Genomic DNA, 24,294 nt, shown 5'->3' on the forward strand with positions numbered 1-24,294 from the left:
TGTACCTCTGAAGCAGAGCCCTACAGTCACTTACAGCTGACTCACTCAGAAAAAACAGCAATTGTTACAAAGCCACTGAAGATGGTAACATTGCAAGTTTCCAAAACACACATGCACACATGGAAGCTGAGTTTGACACTGGCTCATTCAAGATGGAGCAGAACTGTCACTTCTTAGATCAAAATTATGTCACCTGCTCTCTTGTGCAACACAGGCTGTCAACCTTAACCCAGCTACCGCTATAGCCAGTCCAGTAATTTCTGCCAAGTGAAGTCCATCTTTTAACAATGGAGTGGTATTGACTAGAAGTCTTTAGGGGTAACAGAAACATACATTCCTTCAACAGGTTACTCCAATAGCATTACATCTTCTAACTAAAAGTTCTTTGTACATCTGTGCTCAAGAGTTCAAAGAGCTCTTCACATAACCGCGTTCACTAAAGCTGGTGGATACTTATTTGTGTCAGTAACAAGCAATATCCAATACTCTGAGAACCTAAGCTGGCAGAAATCTAAGGCTTTATTAATTTTGGTGGGGTTTTTGAGCAGCCTCTTCCACTTAGCTCTAACTTCCTCATTATATCCCACTTCCATGGCCTTTAGACATTCACTGCCCCATTTCCCTGCATTTTCTTAGTTTTCTGTTCCATTCCACCTATTTTCGCTTATATAGCCTCCTATGTTTGAATTTTTCTCTTTTTTGTCACCCACTCCTCATACCTTGAATTTTCTTCATGACACATATAGAACAACTATCTGGACTTTCTTTCTTTTTCTTTATATCACTCACATCCAATCCATTCCTCAGCTTCACACTGTATGCCTAAAGTCCATCATAAGCCCTGAGAATAGGCTGTCTCCAGTTTCACAGCAAGGTAAGAAATACAAGGATTCATTATCATTAAGGACAAACTCAGGTTTGCTTGAGAAAGCCACCAGAAAGTGGTGACCATTTTAACTAAAAGCTGCTCGCAGCTAAATTCTACGGAAAGAAACAAAGAATAGTGGCCATTAAGGAAAGATAAATTTACAGTTATAGTCAGATATTGGGAAAGAGATAGGAGAAGAAACCATTCAGGAAAAACATATTCTAAAACCCATTAGATTTCTACTAAAGAGGCTGGCATACTTAATGCAAAACCCAGCAAAACATGTGGCAGACTAGACTGCGGTGATGCTTTAGAAATGTTTCCCTTTTCTATTGTTTGACGAAAGAAAAATGAAAGACCAGCAGCTGCTTCCACAATAGGAGTTCATGACCAAAAGAGATATGCCTTGTCAACCAGACATTTGAAATACTCGCTAATTAGTGTACCAGTGTGAAATGATTATTTTAATCTAGAATTGCTGAAATGAAGTATGTGGAGAAAAAATTTAAACTCATTAAAATCACAAGTTAAACCAATCTAAAGTATGAAAACTCCCTACTGAGTATAGGAAAAGAGAGAATGACTTGAAAAACTGCTGTGTCATGTCTTGGCATATTTGAAATTGCAATATAATATACTTATGTAGGATTGTAACCACACTGGTATCTGCTGGGTAACAAATCCCCCACTGGATGTGAGTGGAGAGATATATTACAAAAGACATGTCCTGTCTAAAAGTTAGACTATAGTGCTGTAGATATCACTGGGAACCTGCTTTTCTTTTTTTTTTTCTTCTCATTTCTGTTCATTTTTTTGATCGAGGTATGGGTCAGCTGTGGTTCTTCTGCCAAAATGTAGTGACCAATCTGGTATACAGCTTTTTTATTAGATATTCTCACACTACAGATTCCACGACTTTCCCACAAAGAAACTATTCCAGAGTCTCATTCGTACAGTTTTCCATTAAAACCCCTAGAAATTATAAAATCTGTATTTTAGCATGAACATGAGAAAAATTATCTTGATAAACACAGAAGCGGTAAGATCCTGAAGTCAAACTATGCCAGGCCTTATAGCTGACACAAATCAACCTGCACCATTGAAACCACAGGCTTTCAGGTGATTAATCCACCTTGCCATACAATACAAAAAAGATTATTTAAAAGTAACAGATGAGATAACTTGGAGTTTGTAGAATTTTTTATAGCATATGGCTATCTTGAACTTATTTCATTTGGAACTAAAATGTGAATAATTCAGTGTGACAAAGGCACAGCAGTTCTGTCTCCTATTTTTAGAAGAATAATAACAGTATCAGATAAATCTGCTGTGAGGGAAATTGTAGAAAAACAAGCAAAATCACACCAATCACACAGGAACAAGAAAGAAGAGGGTATTTTTTTTTTTTTTTTTAGTTAGTCCATTAAAAGCTCTAATTCTGTCACTCATTCATTAATTCCAGTGTCTGACAAACACTTGATGTACTTTCAGTTTGATTGCTAATGATTTGTTTTTCTCTATTTATTCAGGCAATGGCAAATGCTTCAATCAAGTCCTGTCACCCTCCTTATCAAACATAACCAGTCAGTAGCACCCTTCTACCCCAGAAAGTGGAATTCCTTTGATATTTAGGAAGAGGACGAGGAGAAATCAGTGATTCCTGTTCAGTACGTGGATCTGGTTTTTAACCCACTGGTCGGCACTTGATGACTATTTTCTTTTGCACTCAGCTCAGATGAAAACGTTGCACAAGCGATGTGGGTTCAATAATGCAACAACCACCCCATCGTGCAATGACAAAACAGTTTCCTTTTTAAGAACTGGTGAAAAATTACATAATTGAAACTAAACATTTTTTACACTTCAAATTGAAGGCATATTAGGAAATTCTATAAACAAAATGGCCCAGGCAAATTTAATTCTAACCATTTGTGCACAAGCTATGATACAGTCTTTATCTATGTTATTTTATGCATATATTTTTTTTTTTCCTGCCAGAAGAATGTCCTGTTTGGAGCTCTGACCGGGTACACTTGGTACAAACTAATGCTGCACATAATCTGGAATCTCCTAATTTCTAGGTGCTTGACTTTGCAGGCTCAATAACACTTTTTCATTTAGACATCTTAAATATATAATTATTCAGATGGCTTAAATGTGCTTTTTGCTTACAAAGTCTTTCTTCTGTTTATATATCATGCTCTAGCCTAAATAAATGCTAAGACAAAGGCCAAGCTGGCTGGTAGCCCAGAATGCAGTTGTTACCACATTGACAGGGACCACCTTAAATTCATTGACATGTCTAAATATTGTATTTGAGTTATAACTGAATTTTAAAAGGCAATCTTCACTGAAAGAAAAACGGAGCAACTTTGGAACAGCATACGCAAGTTGCTGGATGACACGAGAATTGAATGGATTGTGTCTGTCGAAGTATGGTCTGACTTACCACAGCTCTCCATTACTGTAAAACACCAAACACTTAAGGACAGGAAGTATCCTCATGTTACCATGTAAATAACTAATGGGTTTAGTTTATGTTAACAACTAACTTAGAAACTTCCAATACAAAAAAAAAACCAAAACCCAAACAAACAAAAATATGGCTAAGAGTGCCTGAACCTTTCCCCCAAAAGTAACTAACTCTGATAATCCCTTTTTCCTTAGAGAATTTTATATAGAGTCTGATAAAATGTATGGTAAATGTGGACACAGTCCAATTTAAAGTTGGCCTGAGAAGGCAAATAAAAAAGGTACTTTTTCCAATCTCCTGAAGATCTGAAAGGCACAAGGTTTGGTTTAAGGTTTTCTTCTTGCTGCTTCCTTTTTGCTTTTAAAACTTTTGGAGTATCGAAGTCTTGTCTTGCTTTCATACATGAGACTGTTGGAGGACAAGAAAGCTAGCGTGGAAGTCCCCCTCAATTCCCATCTGAAGCAGCAGGGTGATGAGTGATTGAGATTTTTTTTTTTCTCCTGGCTTTTTGCCAGAAGCTTGAATTAAATGTTTTAAGAACAGCCAAACAAAATGGGAGTTTTACACAGACTGATTAAAAATCCCTTTCCCCTCTCAAATGCCATTTTCTTGTGACAGATGATGGCTGGAGATGATGACTTCATCTCTCTACTTTTCCAGCTATCCCATAAACTTCTGGTAAAAATAGGATAGACAAGACCTGATACATACATAAAATTAAAAAAATCTTTGCAGAAACCTTACATCTGACCTTAAAACTAAAAAAGCAAGCTATTCAGGCTTTCCTAAAATGTCTTAAATATATGTAAAAGGCAATATAGTTTTGTCTCCTTCTTGGGTCACTCTTTAGATCTAAGCAGGATTTTACTATGGCAAGATAGGCAAATCCCAGTGACAAGAACATGCCATATGAAAATCACAAGAGGTGTTGAAATTTCAATTTTACTAATGCTGACATTCTGGCCCTACTAGATATTAATAAAATTACAAGAGTGTGGGGTGAAGGTATTATACCTGGTCATGGCTGGCTTCAATGGAGCTTCCGATACCTTGGAAAGTCATCTGCACAGGAGACAGTGTCAAACAGGTCATACACTCTTTGCCATTTTGTCTATCACTGTAGTGTACCTATAACAGAATAACATACGTAATCTGCTAAACACCAGGTTTGTACAAGGGTGTCATGCTAAAATACTGTCCCTTTCCAACAAGTTTGTAAGAAGAATTCCAAACATCTACATTGAATTCATCTTTAATATAAAACAAGGAGTGGGTAAAATATTCTATGTAGTCACATACTGAACTGGGGCCAAATTTTCTGTGGTATGTCTGTTAGATTTTTTTTTTTTTAAATGCTGTGTTTTTAAGTTTCTGAGACATTTGAGACTGAATTCAAGGTGTTGTATCTACACAATTGTAAGAATCTAGTTTGAAGTTAGCCTAGATATCATTTTTAACAGCATTGGTAGCTTAGTTATAAAATGTCCATGTAAATCATTACACCTCCAAAAACTTGGCAATAATAGTTTAAAATTTTCAATTGTAACTCCATTTCCACTAAAATCCACTAACTCCTTTGACATGGCTAATGTCATATATTCAGATTTGATCTTCTAATTAAATCAAAATGACAGATAATATGGAGAAGAATTCACGTTCTTCTTGAGATGTCTAGGATTTCCTTGTCTAAGAGTAACTTATCCCTTACTCATGTCAAGATGTGCGTGTTGAACCTGAATTTTGCACAGAAAACAGAGGGAGAGTGTGTTTCTACTTGACTTATTTCCCTTGTCTTCAGGTTCCCTTCAGATAGTGCTTAAATCCCCTAAAGAAAGGATGGATTTTAATATGTTGAGACCAAATGAAATTAAATGTTGCCAGTGTTTCATTATTAAGAACAGGTTGCCACTCATGCTGAATTGTTGAAATATTACAGTTCTCTGCGTAGCTCCTGGCTTCTAGACAGGCAGATCAAGCACTTTGTTCTACAGGAGAGGTGGAATTTAGTTTATGGTGGTAATTTACATTGGCTATGTGACCCCTGTCAGAAATGGAAAGAGAGATCAGCTCTGCTGGAGACAGACCTTTTATGTTAGTATCTATTTACAGCTGTAGAGCTCTCAGGCAAAAGTTACATGGTAAAGCCTCATCTTGACATTTAGGCTACAAAATTAAACTTTATTATTTCTGAAGACAACTAAGAACCATATTAGAGTTATTCCTGTGGAAATTATTTAGTGACAGGTACGACACTTGATTGCACACCATGCGTATCAAATCCCCTGTGCCTAACTCTTCTTTGCCACAGGTGCAAATTGGGAATAAATTCTTCAGCTGAAGCAAAACCAGTGCAAAACTGTCTGGCTGAGAGGAAAGCCCTGTGCCGTATTTCAAAATTATCTTACTGACTACACGTCAAACCAGTTTTGCTTTGGCCAAAAGTAAGATAGAGAATGCAAAATTCTGGTACTGTGTATAGAAATATTGATTTCACTCAGCCTTTCTTAAAGCTTTCTGGATTATCCCTGTCCCTCTTCCTCTCAACCCCCCCAGTATGTGCCTACTAAATTGCCTGTGGCTCTCTGCCAGAAAAGCCATACTACTTACTTAGAAACCACAAGAGGCCCCTTCACATATACAATGGTTTAACTTTGATTAATCGAAAGAGGTATGAAGGTATGAAATTTGGCTTGCAAATATAAACTGAAGTTCTTTAAATGTCAGGGACTACTGTTATGACAAGGACTTATCAAGCTTCCACAACTGTGGTATCTGGTTGCAAGCTAGATATTCTGCTGAGTATGTGTTGTGGGAATGCAATGCGGAGAAACGGGGCAGAAAAGCTCAAGGGGATGTTTCATTACCGCAAATAATACATCGCAAAAGGAGCAAAATCTGGTGAACGAGTAAAGTGCATGTCTTAGAGCACATACAGAGAAGTGGAAAAATGGCACTTCATGAACTGAGTATCATGTTTGTAGGCTTATTTTTAGAGAGAATAATATGAGTAAGTCACACTTCAGTAATGTCCACTGAAATAAAGCGAGGTTCACAAGCTGAAAGAACAGGAGATATCCGGAGGAGAAATTCCGGTTAGTATTACGTGACACTATTATCTGCAATAGAAGATTTGATCCACACCCCCTTTAGAGTCCCACACTGAAATTGCAATACGTTCAGAATTTTAATATCTTTCTAGGCTTAACTTTCCTGAAGGAAATTCATGACGTACTTGTGGCCTCATCTGAACACATCAGGCTATTACTTTGTAATTTCTTAGGCAAAAGTCCTCTAATTCTTTCTTGCCCTGTTGAAGCTCTTCAGTTTAACCAAAATAAACCCTTTCTATGTTAATGATCTGGATAGTGATATAAAAACCAAAAGAGTGGACTTTGCATGGGGGACAGAATAAAACTTTGTCCTTTCATCAGGTCTCTCCAGCCTACAGATTTGTTCAGTCAGGAGAAACATTCAGATTTCTTCTACATTTGGCATGTGTATGTGCAATTTCCCAGTTATTTTATTATTTATCAGTCCAGCTGCCTCATTCTCAAACTCTCTATTTTATCCAATTCTTGCTCAAATATGATCTATGATCTAAAGTTTGGGGATTTTTTTTGTCAACCAAGGGTACTAGGTATACACCTATTTCAACAGAATGTCCAAATAGGCACTCACAAAGAAATGGTAGTAGTCAAATGGCTATCAAATAGCTTGAACAGCAGCAGATGTTTCTAGGTTTTCAGTGAGTAGTATGTTGCAAATATTTCAGTTTATATGTCCATCCTATTATGACTAAGTATGGGCAGCACCTGAATGTCTATAAAAATGGTTTAAGAATATCATTATCACCTAAGGTAGGGGAACGTGAAGGCACAGCAAATACTTGATTCGGGATCTGTGATCAAGGAGTGCTGACTGAAGGCTGGCCAAGTGCTCCAACGGTGATTACGTGGCCATTATTGAGATTCACGATGACAATAATACTATTTTAAGTTCCTCAGTGCCTTAAGAGGCAAGAGTGCTTAACTGCAGCTCATCTCCGCAATAACTCTGTTAGGCAGGTAAGGACACTTCCTGGACAGACATTAAATGACTCATCCGGATTCACTTGGCAATGGCAGGAGTGAATGAGAGTGCTGGGACTATAACCCATCATTAAGGCCTCTGGCCTAACCACGATTGGTCATTTTCCCTTTCCATATGTTCTGAAGGTAAAAATAACAGAGTTACGAAAATAATGGCTATCTATGTCCAGGACCTAATTTTCAGGCTTCAATTTCTTTGGAATTAAGGGACACTCACGAATTAGCTCAGTGAATTTTAAGGATTAAACAGCAATGAAATTTGACTCATTAAAATTCAGAACGTTTTATGTGGATAACACAGAAGCAGAGATTTTCTAGAACAGCATTAGGATCTGGTTAGAAAATAATGTCCAGCATACAGATATCTGTAGTCAGCGTTGTGCAAGTTTCTGAGTAAAACGCAAGACTCCAGCCTCAGACCTTTATGAGTGATTTACAGGTAGTTCTCCTCCAAGGTATGCCTACACAGCACAGAGCAGTGCCACAACAACAAGATCCTCACAGTAACTCGAAATGAGCTTGCTCATTTATTGGAAAAAGCATACAGCACTGCTAGCTTTTCTCCTGGGTAACTACATGCGTGGAGTCCCTGTGATAAATCACCTACAACCAGCTCAGGAATCCCAAACACAGCACCGTTGTACTCTCCGGGCAGGGCACGGAACCTCCCCATGTACAACGCAAAGGGCACCCTGGGCATCAAAATAGTGAAATAAAATCTAGAAGTAATTTTTTCCACAAGCACATGCCATGGATTTACTCATACATTTATGCTTTCATCTTTGGTATTCTCAGGCGGTGCAACTATATATCCTTCTCAGAGATCACTTGAGTCAGGAACAAGCTCCATGGTATGAGCATGCATGGAGGGGTACTACTAACAGGCGGATGTATATAGAAATGTATGCGAAGGGCTGAAACCATTTGAAAACTATGTGGAAATTTGGCCTTTGTTTTTAATATTTTAAATTACTGAAGAGATGCAAATATTATGATGGACATTTATAGCTTCACATAAAGGGATATACAAGATGAATGTTTACAATGTTACAACTGAATGTGGAATAGCATAGCCAAAATTCTCAACCCTATACGTTATTTTATAAAGGAAAAACAAAATTACACCGCATAAAGCTGCCTAAGAAATTATGTTTAAGGTTACTTCTATCACAATGCTGTCTCAAAAGCAGGAGATTTCCCCATTTCTTTCTTATTTACATAAAGATGTCTGTCGAATCCAGCTTTAATGTAATACCCTTCCCTGTGTGTAAATGTTCTGAAAGAAACCGTAAAGATATTGCAGGATTTGTCTTGCAATAAGCTACTTTAACACACCAGATCAATATGCAATTTCAGATAATGGCCATAGTTAATCTGCATAAATTATTCTGTAAATAAATGTCCTAACTTCAAGGACGGGGTAGTCTGCTGCTCCTCAGTGGGCACTTCAGCATTTGAACATCCATCCTTATGGATGAACGTGGGCTGTGGTTTACTGATTCACAACCAAGGAAGGTGAGGGACCTGTTATCTTACTGCAGAGTAATTAAGTTTAAATATAATATACTAAACCACTGTTAGAAATGAGCTATTGTGCATTAGCAAGAGACTGAGGGGAGCAAAAATAAAGGCTACTATTTTCACACACTGCTACTTAGATGCTCACAGTTTGAAACACAACTTCTGTCTGGCCAAAAACTTTCTCTCTTGAACATTTATTAACTCAAAAAAATAATATGGATTACCAAAAGAGAGAAGTCATCTGTGACATTGGAGTTCATGTTTCCCAACCAAAAAGTAGTCTGAGTCAAAGCATCAGCAGGAGTCTTAGAATGCTAGACAGAAATAAACTAGGTAATAAAATGCCATTATGTTCAGCAATGCACAAATCTTCTGGATTGACAAGCCTGGACTATTTTGTTAGAACAAAGGATGGTATTCCTTTAAATCTGCCTCTTAAAGGGAAAGCACCCAATTCAGTCCTAAATTTACAGAATAATTTCTGAGATTTTACATAGGTTGCTCTGGATTTACAGTGACAAGCAAACCGGAATGTGCTCAAAAATCAGGTGTTAGAATAGTAGTTTCGCCTTGGACAGGCGTCTCATGAAACATTTTTCTTTCTTTAGCTTCCCAGTGATAAGCTTGTCTTTTCCATACTGGCCTTTTATCTTCCCCTTTCTGGTGCTTATCTGTTGTTAGTCATGTCACCGACTAAAAAAAAATTAAACAATCCTGTTTGTTTGATCTCAAACTCTGTTTCACGCATATTTATTGCGGAAGAAGTACTCCTGGCAGGAAAATAAATTAAATATACCTGCTCATTTCCACCATTTTCTCAAAGACAATATTAGGATCTTTCACAGTATAGTATTCTAGTGCTTAAAAGTGTGAATCCTTGTATTATCCATAGAGCTTTCCTAACAAATAACAGATTAGTCTCTTCAGACATGGAGCAGCATGAGAGAGATTCCGAATACCACTTTGCATTCTTACTACCTGCTTTACAATTCCTTTTTTTTTTTTTCCCTGTGGGAATATGAGTACAGGAAAAACAAAAAAATACATTTTGGAGAAAAAAAGCTTTTGCATGAACAAAGTCTTATATGAAAAGTTGAAGTATAGATACAAAAACCAGGACTCAGATGAAAAAACTTGTCCCAGATGAAAAATAAGACACACAATAAAAAAAATTTTCAAAAAATCAGAAAAAAAAGTGTTGAATCAAACTGTTTCCTGCAATGCTGGAGTTCCTTGATGTAGTGCGATTACTAAATATAGTATTTTACTCATCTCAGCAGGGAGCTGGCTAACTACATGCCCGTCAGATGTTTCTAATGGTCACCCCCTGTGGAACAAATCTAAGGAGCGCATGAAAAACACCCACATTTTAAAAAGCCCCCTTGCTAGATCATTAAGGAAAGATAAAGGCCTGTACATTCGGATGTGATATATAACACAATCATTGTGTCAAGAAAACATATGTTTGATTAGCGCGCCTCAGGTTCATCAATCGCTGTGTCTGCTTCACAGCAGTGGGCAAAGTTTCCACTGTAGCTACTGCACGGAAGGGTAAAGACACTCGGTAGCTTAAAGACTGACAGTTCAGCAGTAAATCTTGAGCTATTCCAACATGCTCCTCTCTTACAGAGTTTGAATAGCAGCTGTATCGCAGTCCTAAATCTTCATTAAAATACAGTCCTGGGGTTTGCACTAAGAAATACGCCCTTACTGTCCCGTAAATAGCGAACAACAAGCAGACTAGGGGCTTTGTCACAGGTTACTGCGGTAGTATGTTACATTCCTGACTGTAGTAAGGCAGACACTTGACATCAATAAAAACATGTGAAGTACAAATAAGAGTGAAAAATCTTCTTGATACAGTTCTCAAAGAGAACATTAAAAAATACCCGCTAATTGCAAAACAAGATTATTGTCTGAGCCAAAGAAGCTTGTATGTCCTTTTTCCCCTGCTATGTAGATATCCTCTGAATTCAGGTTTCCTGTTTCAGTGATGCAGGAGATCTGGAAAGTTTGACCACATAATATGCTCAGTCAAGCAAGGGAAAGCCAGCTCCATCCAACCTCTGGATTTGATGTTTCGTTCTAATTGAGAAAAAACAAGCTAACACCGCAGCAGCGTACAGGATAATCAGTGCAGTGAAGTGCTTACTGTTTACCCTCCATCTGTTAAACCTTAACCCAGGTACGTGTTTATAAAGACAGTGCTCCTGTGGAACACCTGCAAAGCGAGAAACTGTATTTCCAGTGGCTGTCACTCAGGGGTGCAAAGACACCCGTTTGTCTGACAGGGAAGCTCAAATCAGGAGGTGGGACATGGCCTTCTATAACAAATCACACTTATGTTGTAGGGTACCTTGCAACTCTGTTCACTTCCTCTATTCTACAACTAAGACACGTATTATGTCATGGCAGGGGGGTTGGAACTAGATGATCTTTAAGGTCCCTTCCAACCCAAACCATTCTGGGATTCTATGATTATTTTGCTGACAGAGTGTATTTTAACTGCAGTGATATAAAACACTGAATATAATCTTTGCCCCTCAAAAGAATAAGGAAAACATGATAAAAAAAAATAAATTAATTATTCAGAAATTAAAACACTGCAAAGCGCTACAAAATCATGTAAGTTATACCTGACATGCTTTTTTCAGGAACAACCTGCCTGCTCCTGATCCACTCACCCATAATTATTCAGGCAAATACTGTATTTTCAGGGAGAGGAGTTGAAATTAATTTTATAATTCACAGTCAAAGGAAAGATGAAAAACTGGCAACGCTGTGATCTCCTGTTTTCATGACATGGCCTAAAAAATGGAGGGAGGTGAGGGAGTTTGTGTTCTGCTAATAAAGTACACAGAAGACGAGGATGGTAGGGAGCATCTGTGGAGGAGCCTGCGTCTCAGGGATCATCCTGAACAACTCACTAGGGGGAGAGAGGAATTTGGTTAGTTTGGAGAGAGAAAAGAGTTCAGGTTTAAAACCACTTTCTAGCAAAAGCATCAAAGGATGTGTGTTTTCACGTACACTCCTCTTCATTATGAAGGTTGTCACTGGGGTGGAGGGTGAAGCCAGCATTAGCTGTGCTGTTTACAGACTGCACGTGAAAGCCCCAAGCGCCGCATTAACGCAGAAGGGACAGGTTCACGGTGAAACCACAAGCACAAAACCGCCTGCCCGAGTCTGCTGAAAGCACTGGTGCTGATGGAGACGCTGGCTTTGTCCGCTAGCCTCGATACAGGGCAGCATGCGGAAAGAACCAACCTTCTTTAATTAGAACAAGAAACAATCATTTCACTTCTGAAAATTATCCTGCTTCATTGTGCTCCCAGTCCTGAACGAGACTGAAGGAGACGACAGCCAAACAAAAAAACCTGTGAAAGCCTCTGCTTCAAGTCAGGGTGAGAGGAATAAACCGTAACTTATCTCCTTTATTCTTCATCTTTTCTTGTTGCTTCTCTTTTTAAAGGTTTCGGCTTGAGAGCCGAGTTCCCTTATTACAATTAAAGCTAAACCCCAGTCTGCTATGAGTTCACCATCTCACCTTCACATTTTTGCCAGCTCAGGCTTCCAGCCTTTCAAAGTTTTGGCTGCACTCCAAGCCAAGGTCCGTAGCTAAGTTATCAAGTCACGTTAGGATTTACTTAGAAAGATTTTGGCGGGGAACATGACCCGGTACGTTTAGTGCTGGCTGCAGTATTTTGAGAGATCCTGACAGCTTTTAAACTTTCTCATACGTAAACCCCCTAAATTCTAAAATTGGTTATGAAAATATAATTCACATTTTTTTCCATGGACCAAGTTACGTGCAGGGATACATGGGAGGATTTTAAGGGTTATTTGCAAGATACGGAGGAGAAAAGCTAAAATGTTATCAGGGTGACACCCACACCACACCTGGGGACCCATGCAATGCCTTCAGCCAGTTATTCTCCATTTACCTTCTTTGCTTTTAGAAACTGAAACAAAAAAGAAGCACCTGGCTGTTTCTGGAGGCAAAAAGAGCAAAACTTCAGCAGCACTTGAATAAAGGGCTTTCTTCCTTGTCAGAGGGAGAGAGGTAACGATGGCCAGAATAGAAGAAAGCTAGTTTAGACAGATTTCTGGCCAGAAGCCAGGTAGCTGGAGACCTCGTGTCAGAAAATTCACTGCCCCTTGTAGCAAGATTTGCATTTGTTTTCTTAATTCTGCATGCTCCTAAATGAATTCAGAAACATCATTCCTCCAGCAAATGTTACCTCCTGCAGCATGCTCCGTGAGTTAATACGCTGCGTTTCCAAACTTACATTATCTTCCCTTACAGGCACGTGATATGAGAATGATTCTTACGGTTATTTATCTGCAGAATGACTGCCACTGTTTTGACTTTCTTTGAGGTCAAAAATAGGGATATATGGACTAGATGGTCTATAGTCAGCAGAAACATTTCTGAAATAAATGGAAACTAATAAAACCACTTATTGTAGATCTACTCTGGGTCACTGCCATCAAATGTGGGTGCTGCCTACCTTCTCTCTGAAGTTAGTTGATTAAAAAACCTTATAAAACACAATGCAATGAAGTCCAGGTGGTTTGATTTTTACATGAAGCTCTCTCAAGAACAACTCTTGCTATCAGCTTGTTCTGTTTTATCTCTCCCTCTATTTCACATTCCCAAAATGTTTTATTATGTTTGACTAGTCAAGTATAACTTAGGGTTTGGAGGCCTTGAAGGCCTTACCTACATAACATAACCATTGGATTTCAAGTTGCTTTTCAGTGTGGTAGGACACCTGCAAGTTTCCGAGAGCCAGGCAAGGACTCTCAGTTATCAGGTTGCCCGGTGCTGCGCAGATCACAGATGCCACTAAAATTATCAATAAAATCCTCACTGCCCCGCTGCCTTGCTTGGAGGAAACTTCTTACCCTGTTAATCTCTATTACCTTTACAACAAAAGTACCAGCTGTCTTGAATAAGTAAAAGTTTTGTAGGAAATAACCTGATAAAAAAGTGTAAGTTTTCTTCAGAGCACAAAGACAGTAAGTTCACACAGATAAAAGTTCTCCTATTTCTTGACTTCTGCCCAGTGGTACAAAACTGTAAAGACGCCAGTGAAGTGTAGAAAGCTGTACTGTTTTTGGCTGGGATGGAGCTAATTTTTTTCATAGCAGCTTGTGTAGTGCTGGTTTAAATTATTGCTAAAAAAAAAACCAAACAAAAAACCCTGTTGTTAGCAGTGGTCACACAGCACCAAGGACTTTTTGCTTCTCACACCTCCCCACCAGTGAGCAGGCTGGGGGTGGACAAGAAGCTGGGATGTGGCACAGCTGGGACAGCTGACCCCAACTGAGCAGAGGGATAATCCATACCACAGGATGTCATGCTGAGCATATAAACCTGGGGGAAGATGGAGGGAGGGGAATGCTTGAAGCTATGGTGTTTGTCTTCCCAGGTAACCATTACGCATGACGGAGCCCTGATTTCCTGGAGATGGCCGAGCACCTGCCTGATGATGGGAATTGGTAAATGGATTCCTTGTTTTGCTTTGCTTGGGTGCGCGGCTTTTATTTTCCCCATTAAACTGCCTTTATGTCAGCCCACGAGTTGTGGCACTTTCACCCTTCCTGTTCTCTCCCCCATCCCGCTGGGCAGGCTGAGTGAGCGGCTGTGTGGTGCTGAGCTTCTTACTGGGGATAACGCCTAAGAGTCCTGTCTGGAACATGGTGTGGGATAGGAGAGGTTCAACATGATGACAGGTTTGAGCGGAGTATGCTAGACCAAATTTACAGCTGTTTAGCCACTAATCGGCAGGCTCCTGTGCTTGCCATGGGGCTGCTTTGCTGTGCTGTATATTAGAGCCTAGTACTTGTCAGGGGCTGCTTTTTGCTTCTGCTGTTTCCTGTACTCCTTATCGTCTAATTCTGCTCTGCCTGGGACCGTGCTGATAACAGCAGTGGGCTGGCAGATGGTCAGGGCATTCCTCCTGCCCCTGTACTGCTGTACCAGGAAGGTTGGACCTCAAGTCCAGGGAACTGTGACTGTGGATAAGTCCACGCTGGAGCAAGAACATCTGCAAGCGTATGTAACCATGGAGTAGTCCATGCCAGAGCAGGTACACTACTGAAGGAACTGTGGGTAAGGTCACACTGGAGCAGGTATACCTTTAAGGGACAACGGCCTGTGGATAAATCCTTGCTGGAGAAGGGCAAGAGGAGGAATTCATTGCAATGTTAAACCCTATAGCCTAGTCCAAAGGGAGAGGAGATTGTAATGGATGTACCTCTTAATTGTTGTAACCATGATTTGAGTTGCATGTTATAGGAATTACTACAGCAGGAAACACCTAAACCAATGGAGGACAAGCCTCACAAGACTGCGGCGATCCGACCTGAGCTGACTTTAGTGCCCGGTAACTCCACACAACACACCACCTCTCCTGTCCTGAGCAACTACTACAGAAGATGGAGCCCAAGTCACAGACTAAAGGAACTCAAAGGATATTCGTGGCCTTTTTAAAGGGGTGGCCCATAGACTAAGGGCATATCTGTCCGTATATCAAAGGATGGCAAGGGTGGGGTGGTTAATGAGGATGTATCAAATCGTGTGGGAATGTTATGGAATAAGGGGTGGAGAATATACTGGGTTTGGCTGGGATAGAGTTAGTTTTCTTCAGATCCACCTGTATGTTGCAATGATTTGGATTTGTGACCAAGAGAGCATTGTTAGCACACCTCTGTTCTTATGACTGCTGAGCAGTGCTTACACAGAGTCAAGGCCTTTTCTGCTTATCACCCCACCCCAGCAGTAAGCAGACTGGGGCTGCACAAGAAATTGGGAGGGAACACAGCCGGGACACCGGACCAAAGGGATATTCCATACCATAGGATGTCGTGCTCAGCAATAAAATCTGGGTAAAAGAAGGAAGAAGAAGGGGATGTTCAGAGTGATGGTGTCTGTCTTCCCAAGTAACCATTACGCATGACGGAGCCCTGTTTTCCTGGAGATGGTCAAACCCCTGCCTGCCAATGGGAAGCAGTGAATGAATTCCTTGTTTTGCTTTGCTTGCATATGCAGCTTTTTGTCTTTTTTCTAAACACCCAAGTTTTTTCGCTCTTGACCTTCTGATTCTTTCCCTCATCCCACTAGGGGGGAATGACTGAGCAGCTGTGTGGGGCTTAAATTGCCGACCGGGGTTAGCCCACAACACAAGTCTGCAGTAATCTGAACAACAGTCAAGATTTTGGTAATTGGTGAAAGTGTAAACTTCACATTAGGAAAAAGACATATCCAGAAGAGACAGCAACTGAGATAATGAGGACATTGTCAACCATTGCTGCAGGTGTTCATACTCCCTGTGGGTAAGGGACAAAGACTGCTGTTGAGATTACTGTACTGGCCATGGAGCATGGCATAGTACAAACACAAAGGAGGATAATACCCTTCTGCAAAAGGCAAGATTTCAATATTTTCACTGATTACAGAGAACAACATCATTCCACACGTCATTTTACAGAAACCAGTGTGATCAATGAGCAGGTACAGTGAACTTGTCTATGACCCAAGGCACCTGAACAGGAACCAAAAGCCCGATTCCACAGCTTGTTTAGCAGAAGCAGGTATTGATAGTACACTGCAACCCATTCCCTCTTGAGCTACTTCAAGGGGCTTAATGAATACTTATTTTCTAATAATTCCCGCTGCCCTAAAAGTGTTAAAATTAAGGTGAATCAGCTGATCACAGCTCCCCCTCGGCCTGACTGTACACTACTATTTTAGAACAATTTCACTAATATTTGCAGTCTGGTCAAACCTGCTGGGAAAGAAATCTCCAATGCTGGGGAAGGAGTGGGAGTTGGGGGGACAGGGTGCTAGAGGCACATTTATATACATACAATTAGAGGACGATAAGGGGATTTGACCCCAAATGAGGATGAAGGAATATTTGCTTGAACCATCTTATTTCAAAAGTATTCCCTAACATCATTCTACAAACATTTTCAATTTTGAATATTTTAATTTTTCCTGAGTTTTGCAGAGAAGATATTCAAAGAAGCATTTACATAAAACCAGTTTGCTGACATAGCCTTCAAATCCATTTTACATTAATGCTGCCAGGAAGCCTGATGATGTTATAGTTTCAAAAATTGAAGATTGTCTGTTGTAAAAACTGAGACAGGACATTTGGGATGGGAAGGTAGTATATAGTCCATCTGAGACCCACAGACAGGAAATGCCCACTGGTTTTCTGGGAAACCACAGAAACTTCATTTTAACATGCTGCTTCAAAGCCCTCTATTGAAGCTTTCACCTCCACCACAGCATTCTTGTAAGTCTGTTTTCATTTCTTCCCATTGGTGTCCTCAGCAGGGAGATTCTGCTGAGAATGACATGCAATGCTGAGCATTTCTCAGAATGCTTTCACCTTACTTTTACTCAACAGAATAAGAAAAGTCTCATAATTCCTTTTACAGTAGCTATTTGAACCTGGAGTCAGGGTTTTTCCCTGCTTGTTTTTCTCCTTAACCTTACAACCTGAATCAATGAATTGTAGTTTTCAAAGCTAATTCAGAGATTCGTGTTCTGCAAGGGCTCAAAAGACTGGTAAATGTCTTGCTGTAGCCTTTTCCTTCTTATTTATCATGGCTTTTTTTTGTGAATGTGACAAGTTTATGGAAAATTTTGAAGTGTAGTCCTGTTACCCAAATCCATAACTGGTGTGTCACCGTGTTTCCTCCAGACATACAAAAATTTGTAGAAGTAAACGATCAGGCCTCAGTTTTCCAGTCCCAAGTTATACTGCAGATCATAAAAAATAAATATCCTGGTGTGCTGGCAAAGACCAATGAAACTTCAACTGAAAAAAGTCCTGCTGGCTGTGAGAAGAGAAAAAGATAGACTGAAAAGTGATAAGATGGTGCTTTTACTGAGGTAAAAGAAAAAGCTTCAGAGGTAAGAAAGAAGGGAAATAGCTAATGTCAAGACTCCCAGGGAGCTCTTGCAAATTAAGTATGCATATTACACTGGGTCATGTAATGAACAAGAACTAATGAAATGAAAGCTGCTTCTACCTAGTGAAGTCAAATGAATTTTAACTTAAGTAAATAAGCAGCATTTCTTAATTGCAACCTGCTTTGGAAAAGAACTTTCAAATTGAAATTGTTATTTCAGCCACTGTCGATGAGTTGGCATACCTGGACAGAAAATGTTCATGAAGGAACATAAAGGCAATTCCATCAAATTTCAAGATGCAAAGGTTGTGATGATAATAATTTATATTCCAGTTACTTTCTTCAGGCTTAACCCTCACTCATTCCTTTTGTATTAAGAATTTCCACTGAACTCAAATCTGATTTTCATGCCTGTGTGTCTAGGAGATTTGCTGGGGAAAGGACTTCAGGCCTAAACTCTTCACCATTAAAAGGGCTAAGAAATCTTCAACACTCATGAACACTGTCAGCAAGTTCTGACAGTGAATTTAATATTGGTCAAAGAGAAAGAGACCTCAGGTAAAAGCAGAGACGGGGTTCACAAACCTTCGCAGACTCAGGCAGGATGGATGTGAAGGTCTGTCCTTTACTTGGGAAGCCAGGCACCAGTTCTGAGGCGCTGCATTCGTTGGCAGCCACAGATAAATCTGTGAGGGACCGGGAAACGCTCATAGCACGGCCTAACCTACGACCCACGGCTGTTTCACGTACTACGACGAGCTGGAAGAAGCCAGACTTGCTCCTTTCTGCTCTTCCTATCCGTGACTACATCCTCCAGCACTAGCGTTGAGCACACCTTGAGCAAAGTACCATTATCAATCACACCAGACTGACAACCCACAGCACATGAGGACCTGTCTGCATCCGACAACACAGTACAGGGCCTCAGTCTCAAAGGTATGACTGACTTCACAGCGTGAGGCAACAACCCAAATTTGCAAAACACTATGTAGGGTGCCCCGGCTTACAAGTGAACTAGAAGCCAGGACTTAATCTGCACAGGTGTTTATGGAAATCCCAAGAAGCATCTACCTTTTGAGATGATGTTACACCTCAAAATGACTTGCTATTATCATCTGTAGTGCCCGTGACAATTCTGAAAATGGTATTTAGGTGCTTTTTGAAGTTTGACTTGCTCCTGAGAAATTTGCAATTACATACAGATCAGACCAAAACTACAGCTCTTTCCTTGAAAAACACTGAGGGTTGAGTTTCACTGAAATTTTCCTCACATAAGTATCTCAGTAGTGATCCAAGCCCTCCAAGACCAGTTTCCAAGTACAACCTCCAACAAGGCAAAACGAGCGTTTGTTTTGCTTAAAGCCCCCATTGGGAAAGGTCTGAGCTTGGTGTCAACCCTCATACAAAGTGTGGAATTTTTGCCTAAGCCCAGCTCAATTCCAAGCCACACGCTGAAATGTAGATGCCACGAGTAAACCTGACTCTAGAGCGTTCAGCGGGACTTCTCCTGTGTGAACAGTCACTCACAAATGTATGCCTTTGGTATTGCTTGGGGAAATGAGAAACATTTAGAATCAACAATAAAAATTAAATCTATCAATGTATAAAAGGGAACAGTTAACCACTAAACAAATGCGGAGGAGGAAAAAACCAAATTGTGTAACCATTGCAATCAAAGGAATACTTCACGTAGGAACTATATCCTGTGTGAGGTTTTATTATGTAGCCATGATGGAGAAAAAGTTAAGATCGCCAAGTCCTGCCAAAGCAGCAAGCCAAGTACGGCTGCCGCCACGCACCGGGAGTGACTGCGTGCACTCAATCACGGCTTTTTAAATTTTATGGTCTTTGCTTCATGGAAACTCCCAGGGGAATTTCCTACTGGACTACCTGCACCTTGTGTTTCGCCTCAGTAAAATCTGGAGGCTCAAATTATTCATGTGGAAACAGCTTCTCTAAATGTTTCCATTTAAACAAACCCTCTGAATAATTTACTGCACTTAAACGGTCAGCAAAAATAACTGTAACTTTCCTAATCTAGTTACAAAACAATGGCCAAAATACCACAGAGTCACTTAAAAATAACAATTTTACCAAAGCTGGATTTTCCTTTAAACAATCTCCGGGCAAAGTCTGCAGAACAATTAACTGGTAGGTCGTATTCATAAATATGAAGCAAGCACTAGAAATGCTTTATTCAAAATTTGTAAAGGGCTTGCTTGAAGTATTTGTGTTTAATTATCACTAGTAATTTGAAGCCTGAGTCTTGGAAGTGTCAAAGCTAAACACCTGTTTCTCAGTGACACTGAGCTGCTGCTTATCAATTACAAATGCCTTTAGAATAATAAGCTATAAACCATAAAAATGTATTTTTTTTAGTACTTTTCCACACAATAGTCCAAATAATTCTTAGTATCAAGGGCTTACAACAGAACATGGCTGAGATCATGTACAAACAGTTTAGAACTTAAATTTAATAACCACATTTTAGAGACATATCCCCTGCAGCTAAAGAAGTTCAAAAAAACCCATTCAAATAAGCAAATAACATTTTTTTTACATTTACAAATGAAACATCATATGAGTATTTATTGATTTTTGTAAAAATTCAAAAATACATTGTAACAGAACAGAATGCATACGTTCTTCAATGAAAGACAAAAACTATGGTTATCATCCGGACCAGAATACAAATACATGCTAACAATTTAAAAATCATTTTGGGTCATTCAGGAAACATGAAACAAGCTAGCTGTTTGCAAACGCAGTAGTTTTCTACTTAGTAAATATGCCTGAGAAAGTTAACCTGTAAAGAAATCGGCTTTTAAACTCTTAAACACAAAGAGCTTTCTAGGCTGAAATGGTGAAGAGACCTGTGATATGCACCTGACAGGCCACTGAGCCATTTCCCACAGAGATTCTGTTCACTGCTCCACCTCGGCTCAGCCACCCAGCAGTGGCAGAGTTTCACATCAATACCAGGCTTATTCCAGCGAGGTGTTAAAAAGCATGCTAAGATGATGTAAAACCATCAGTTACATACACAGCAAATAGATGCCAAGAATCGAGATTCTCTACCAAATTCCTTTGTTTGTATCAGGGCCAAGTAAAAAGTAGTAGTCTAGTTTACGAATGAAACGAATTACATTTTTTGGCTCAAGGTAAGACACTTTAAAAACAATTTCTACATAAGCATCTAGAATCAAAGCAAGAAAAAAAAAAAACAAAACCAGGACAAACACAACTAATCATTTTACAGGCAAGTAGGAATCAAAACAGTAACATAAAGTGTGTATCAGTTCTATGAAAATAAAGTTACTAGCAGACACAAGCCATCTGACAAGATGTGGAAGCGAGCAGTGAAAACTTCAGGGATTGAATTTCTTTTCATCAGAATTCATCTGTTTCTACTGCAGGTAACAAACAAACGGAACTCAGGAAAACTGAATTCCTACTAGCAGCTTAACTCTGCTACGGCGAGCCTTATGCTTTTACCGTTTTCTTGCATTAAGAGACATTCAAGCTGACGAATCAAAAATGACACTTTAAAAATGAAGGCCAAAAGGAAGCCGAATGTACATTTCAGACAGAAACAGTGTTAGGTCAAATCCACAACTGGTGATATCTGATGCACGCAAATGTAATTTAACTACACTGCTTATGCCAACAGAACATCTGACACTATTTCTTGAATTCTAGCAGCCTCTTTTAAATCACTTCCAACAACTGCATACTTTGTAAATTACATGGGCTTTGATGAAAAAAATCATTATCAAGCATGCAAAAATTCTAACAAAAACCTCCCGTTTCCAAAATTTAGTTACATGATCAAATTACATATACTAGAACATATGAAACCAACTTTTCAAATGAAACAAATTCACAACTCTGAAAAGGAAAAAAACACCCCAAAACAAACACCTACAACAGGAAAAAGAGTATTTCTACATAGCTGGTCCTACCCTCTGATGGTGCAACACAGTAAAATGAGCTAGTATGCATATATGTGTGTAATTTTGCATGTAATGGTGACCGGGAAGAGGCTTCCTTTTCCCATCTTCCACACTGCAGAAATGACTGGATGAACTACAGAGGCTGTCACTGTCCTATGGAACGTAGGGTGTTTGCTGGACACAGGTCGTCAGTGCTGAAGGACTCACGCGCTGACCCAGTGAAGTACATCTTACATTCTCTAGTACTGACTGTGATGCCAAAAACATTTTCTGACACCAGGTCTGCTCCTAGGCTGCACCCTGCGATGAAAACGTGGTTCTACGGGTTACAACTAAGAGGTGCAGGGTGGGGAGCAGAGGAACGGCTTTAACGACCCGGCCCAGAAGACAAGCGCAAAGGTAAGGTGGGGCGTCAGTACCTTCTGGATCAGAGTCAAAGATTAAAACCAAGGCCAGAGCAGTATGGAAAGCTTCTAATGCCAAGAGGTGAAGACTCTCAAAGAAGTGCAAGTAAAAAGCATAATTTAAGCCTGTAATCGTTTAAGGAAAATAAACAAAGGAGAGAAAGATGGCCTGCAGTAAGGTGAATGGAAGGAAGGAACAAAATAAAAAAGGAGGGACATGAATCTTGGTGCAGGGTTGTATCTCCTGGACCCAGAAACTGCCTTGGACACCAGCTAATCGTACAAGATAAGTTACATGCATGCCCACATTCAAGAGGGCAAGAGTGAAAGCTTGATGGCAATGCTATGATTCTGGCTGAAGAGCTTCATTTTCCCCCTCCCATACCTGAAAGCCTTGAATCCTTGCCAAATACTCCAGCTGTTTTGAAGGCTGCACTGCAGAACAGGGGGAAGCGGGAGATATTCCTTTTAGACCTATGGCTTCGGCAGTTGGGGACGTTCCATTCATGAGAAGTTCCCTGGCAATCGTAGCTGTGCTATTTGTTGTAGGAGATATGCTGAAGAAAGAGCTAGAAGTCTGGCTCATTTCTTTGGGCGACAAATAGCTTACAGTGGTACCAGGGGCTGATTTGTTGCGGCTCGCTTCCATCTCTTGATAAACATCAGGAGAGAGATGGAGTATTCCCTTTGGTGCTGGAAGTAAAAGCAAAGATCATTCTCATTACTCTAGAATGGGTTTGACATGCAGACTGTTTTCACCAACATGCTTTGCAGTGGAAAACACAATAAGCTTTTAAAAGCAGCATCTTTTTGTCACAGTAACCTTAAATGAAATCGCGTAATTTATTTAGAAACAGAGCAGGTCTGAGGTGTCCCTCTTCTTCCTCTTCCCACCCCTCTTTGTAAGATGGTACAAACCTGGACTTTAAAACTGCCTAGTACGGAATACACAACGTGAGCAAATATGGTTTGGAGATGTACAAGCCACAAGGAACAGCTGCTACTTCAAAATAGTAGCACGATCATTATTTCACTGCCATCTTCTGCCTCCTACCTGACACAGTAATTTAGGCTGCTATTTCCCAAATAACTGAAACTAGCCTGTGTCAGCACTGTCGCCACCCGAAGCAGTTCTTTTCTCTCCCACCTGCAGCTGCTGTTTGTACTCTCCAGCTGCTCTACGGGCTGTGCCAGCGCCAGCACCTGTAGGAGGACCACGCGGCGATGCTCACGAGAACGAGCCGCTGGAGGCAAGAGAAGGGGCAGCAGCAGCACTGCCTCACACGCTGGCTTAAAGCCTCTGCTGAATTAACCTCAAACTGCCCTGCTGCCACACTGTTACCGCACTAATGACCCTGAGGTGACTGACTGCTCTTCAGTAAAGAGGCATTTATCTGTTTATTAATTTAGCTTCACATAGGGCATCCTATAGTTTGCAAATAGGTACCTGCCTTGGACAACATTTACACTGGACAAGGAAAGCGTGGACGTGTCATCATTAATATCAACAGAATTTAGAGTAAGCAATAAAAATATCTCAATTTATTTATGTGAATTAACTTTAAATATTTCCAGTGACATGTAAATTAGTGATAATTCATCTACATTTCATAATCCTTAACATATTTTTAGGAAACATCTCAACCCTAAGCCTGCTTGAAAACAGGAGTACATGCTTGATCAGTTTTGCTGATATTCCCATGCATGGAAATGTTCAGAATTAAGGGTGAAGTTGGCAAGTTTTCATATATGATAAAGCATTTGTTGGAAACGTGAGCACTCAGTTTGCTGATACATGAGGAAAACCTCTTTCTTATTATTAATAAATTGAAAAATGAGCTTGAAATGTGTAACTTCATATGAATAGCATACTTTAATTTTCTAGCATATATCTGAAAATAACACAGGTGAACCTGAACCATATGGCATTTCATCCTAGGGTTGATAAACCTGTTTGTTAACCGATTTAGTAATCCCAAGAGAAATCTAAGGGTTCAATGCTTAATTCATTTGCAGCACATATTAAATTCATCTCAGAATGTAGAATAAATTCAAAGAA

The 24,294-nt window shown here is 39.9% G+C and overlaps 1 protein-coding gene across 1 annotated transcript in view; it reads right to left on the reverse strand.

The window, feature by feature from the left end:
- LOC104510664 (double-stranded RNA-binding protein Staufen homolog 2-like) overlaps positions 1-24,294 on the reverse strand; it is a gene marked incomplete at its 3' end in the record, with an annotated part of 65,879 nt that overhangs the window by 6,556 nt on the left and 35,029 nt on the right. Inside the window, exons 7-8 of the mRNA XM_010152987.1 lie at positions 22,621-22,928; positions 4,356-4,469 (exon numbers count right to left, since the gene is read on the reverse strand). Of these exons, the coding sequence (XP_010151289.1) occupies positions 4,356-4,469; positions 22,621-22,928 (422 nt within the window). The remainder of the gene's footprint in view (positions 1-4,355; positions 4,470-22,620; positions 22,929-24,294) is intronic.

This window comes from Eurypyga helias, unplaced genomic scaffold, assembly GCF_000690775.1.
Source record: "Eurypyga helias isolate BGI_N326 unplaced genomic scaffold, ASM69077v1 scaffold476, whole genome shotgun sequence".
Lineage (NCBI taxonomy): Eukaryota > Metazoa > Chordata > Aves > Eurypygiformes > Eurypygidae > Eurypyga > Eurypyga helias.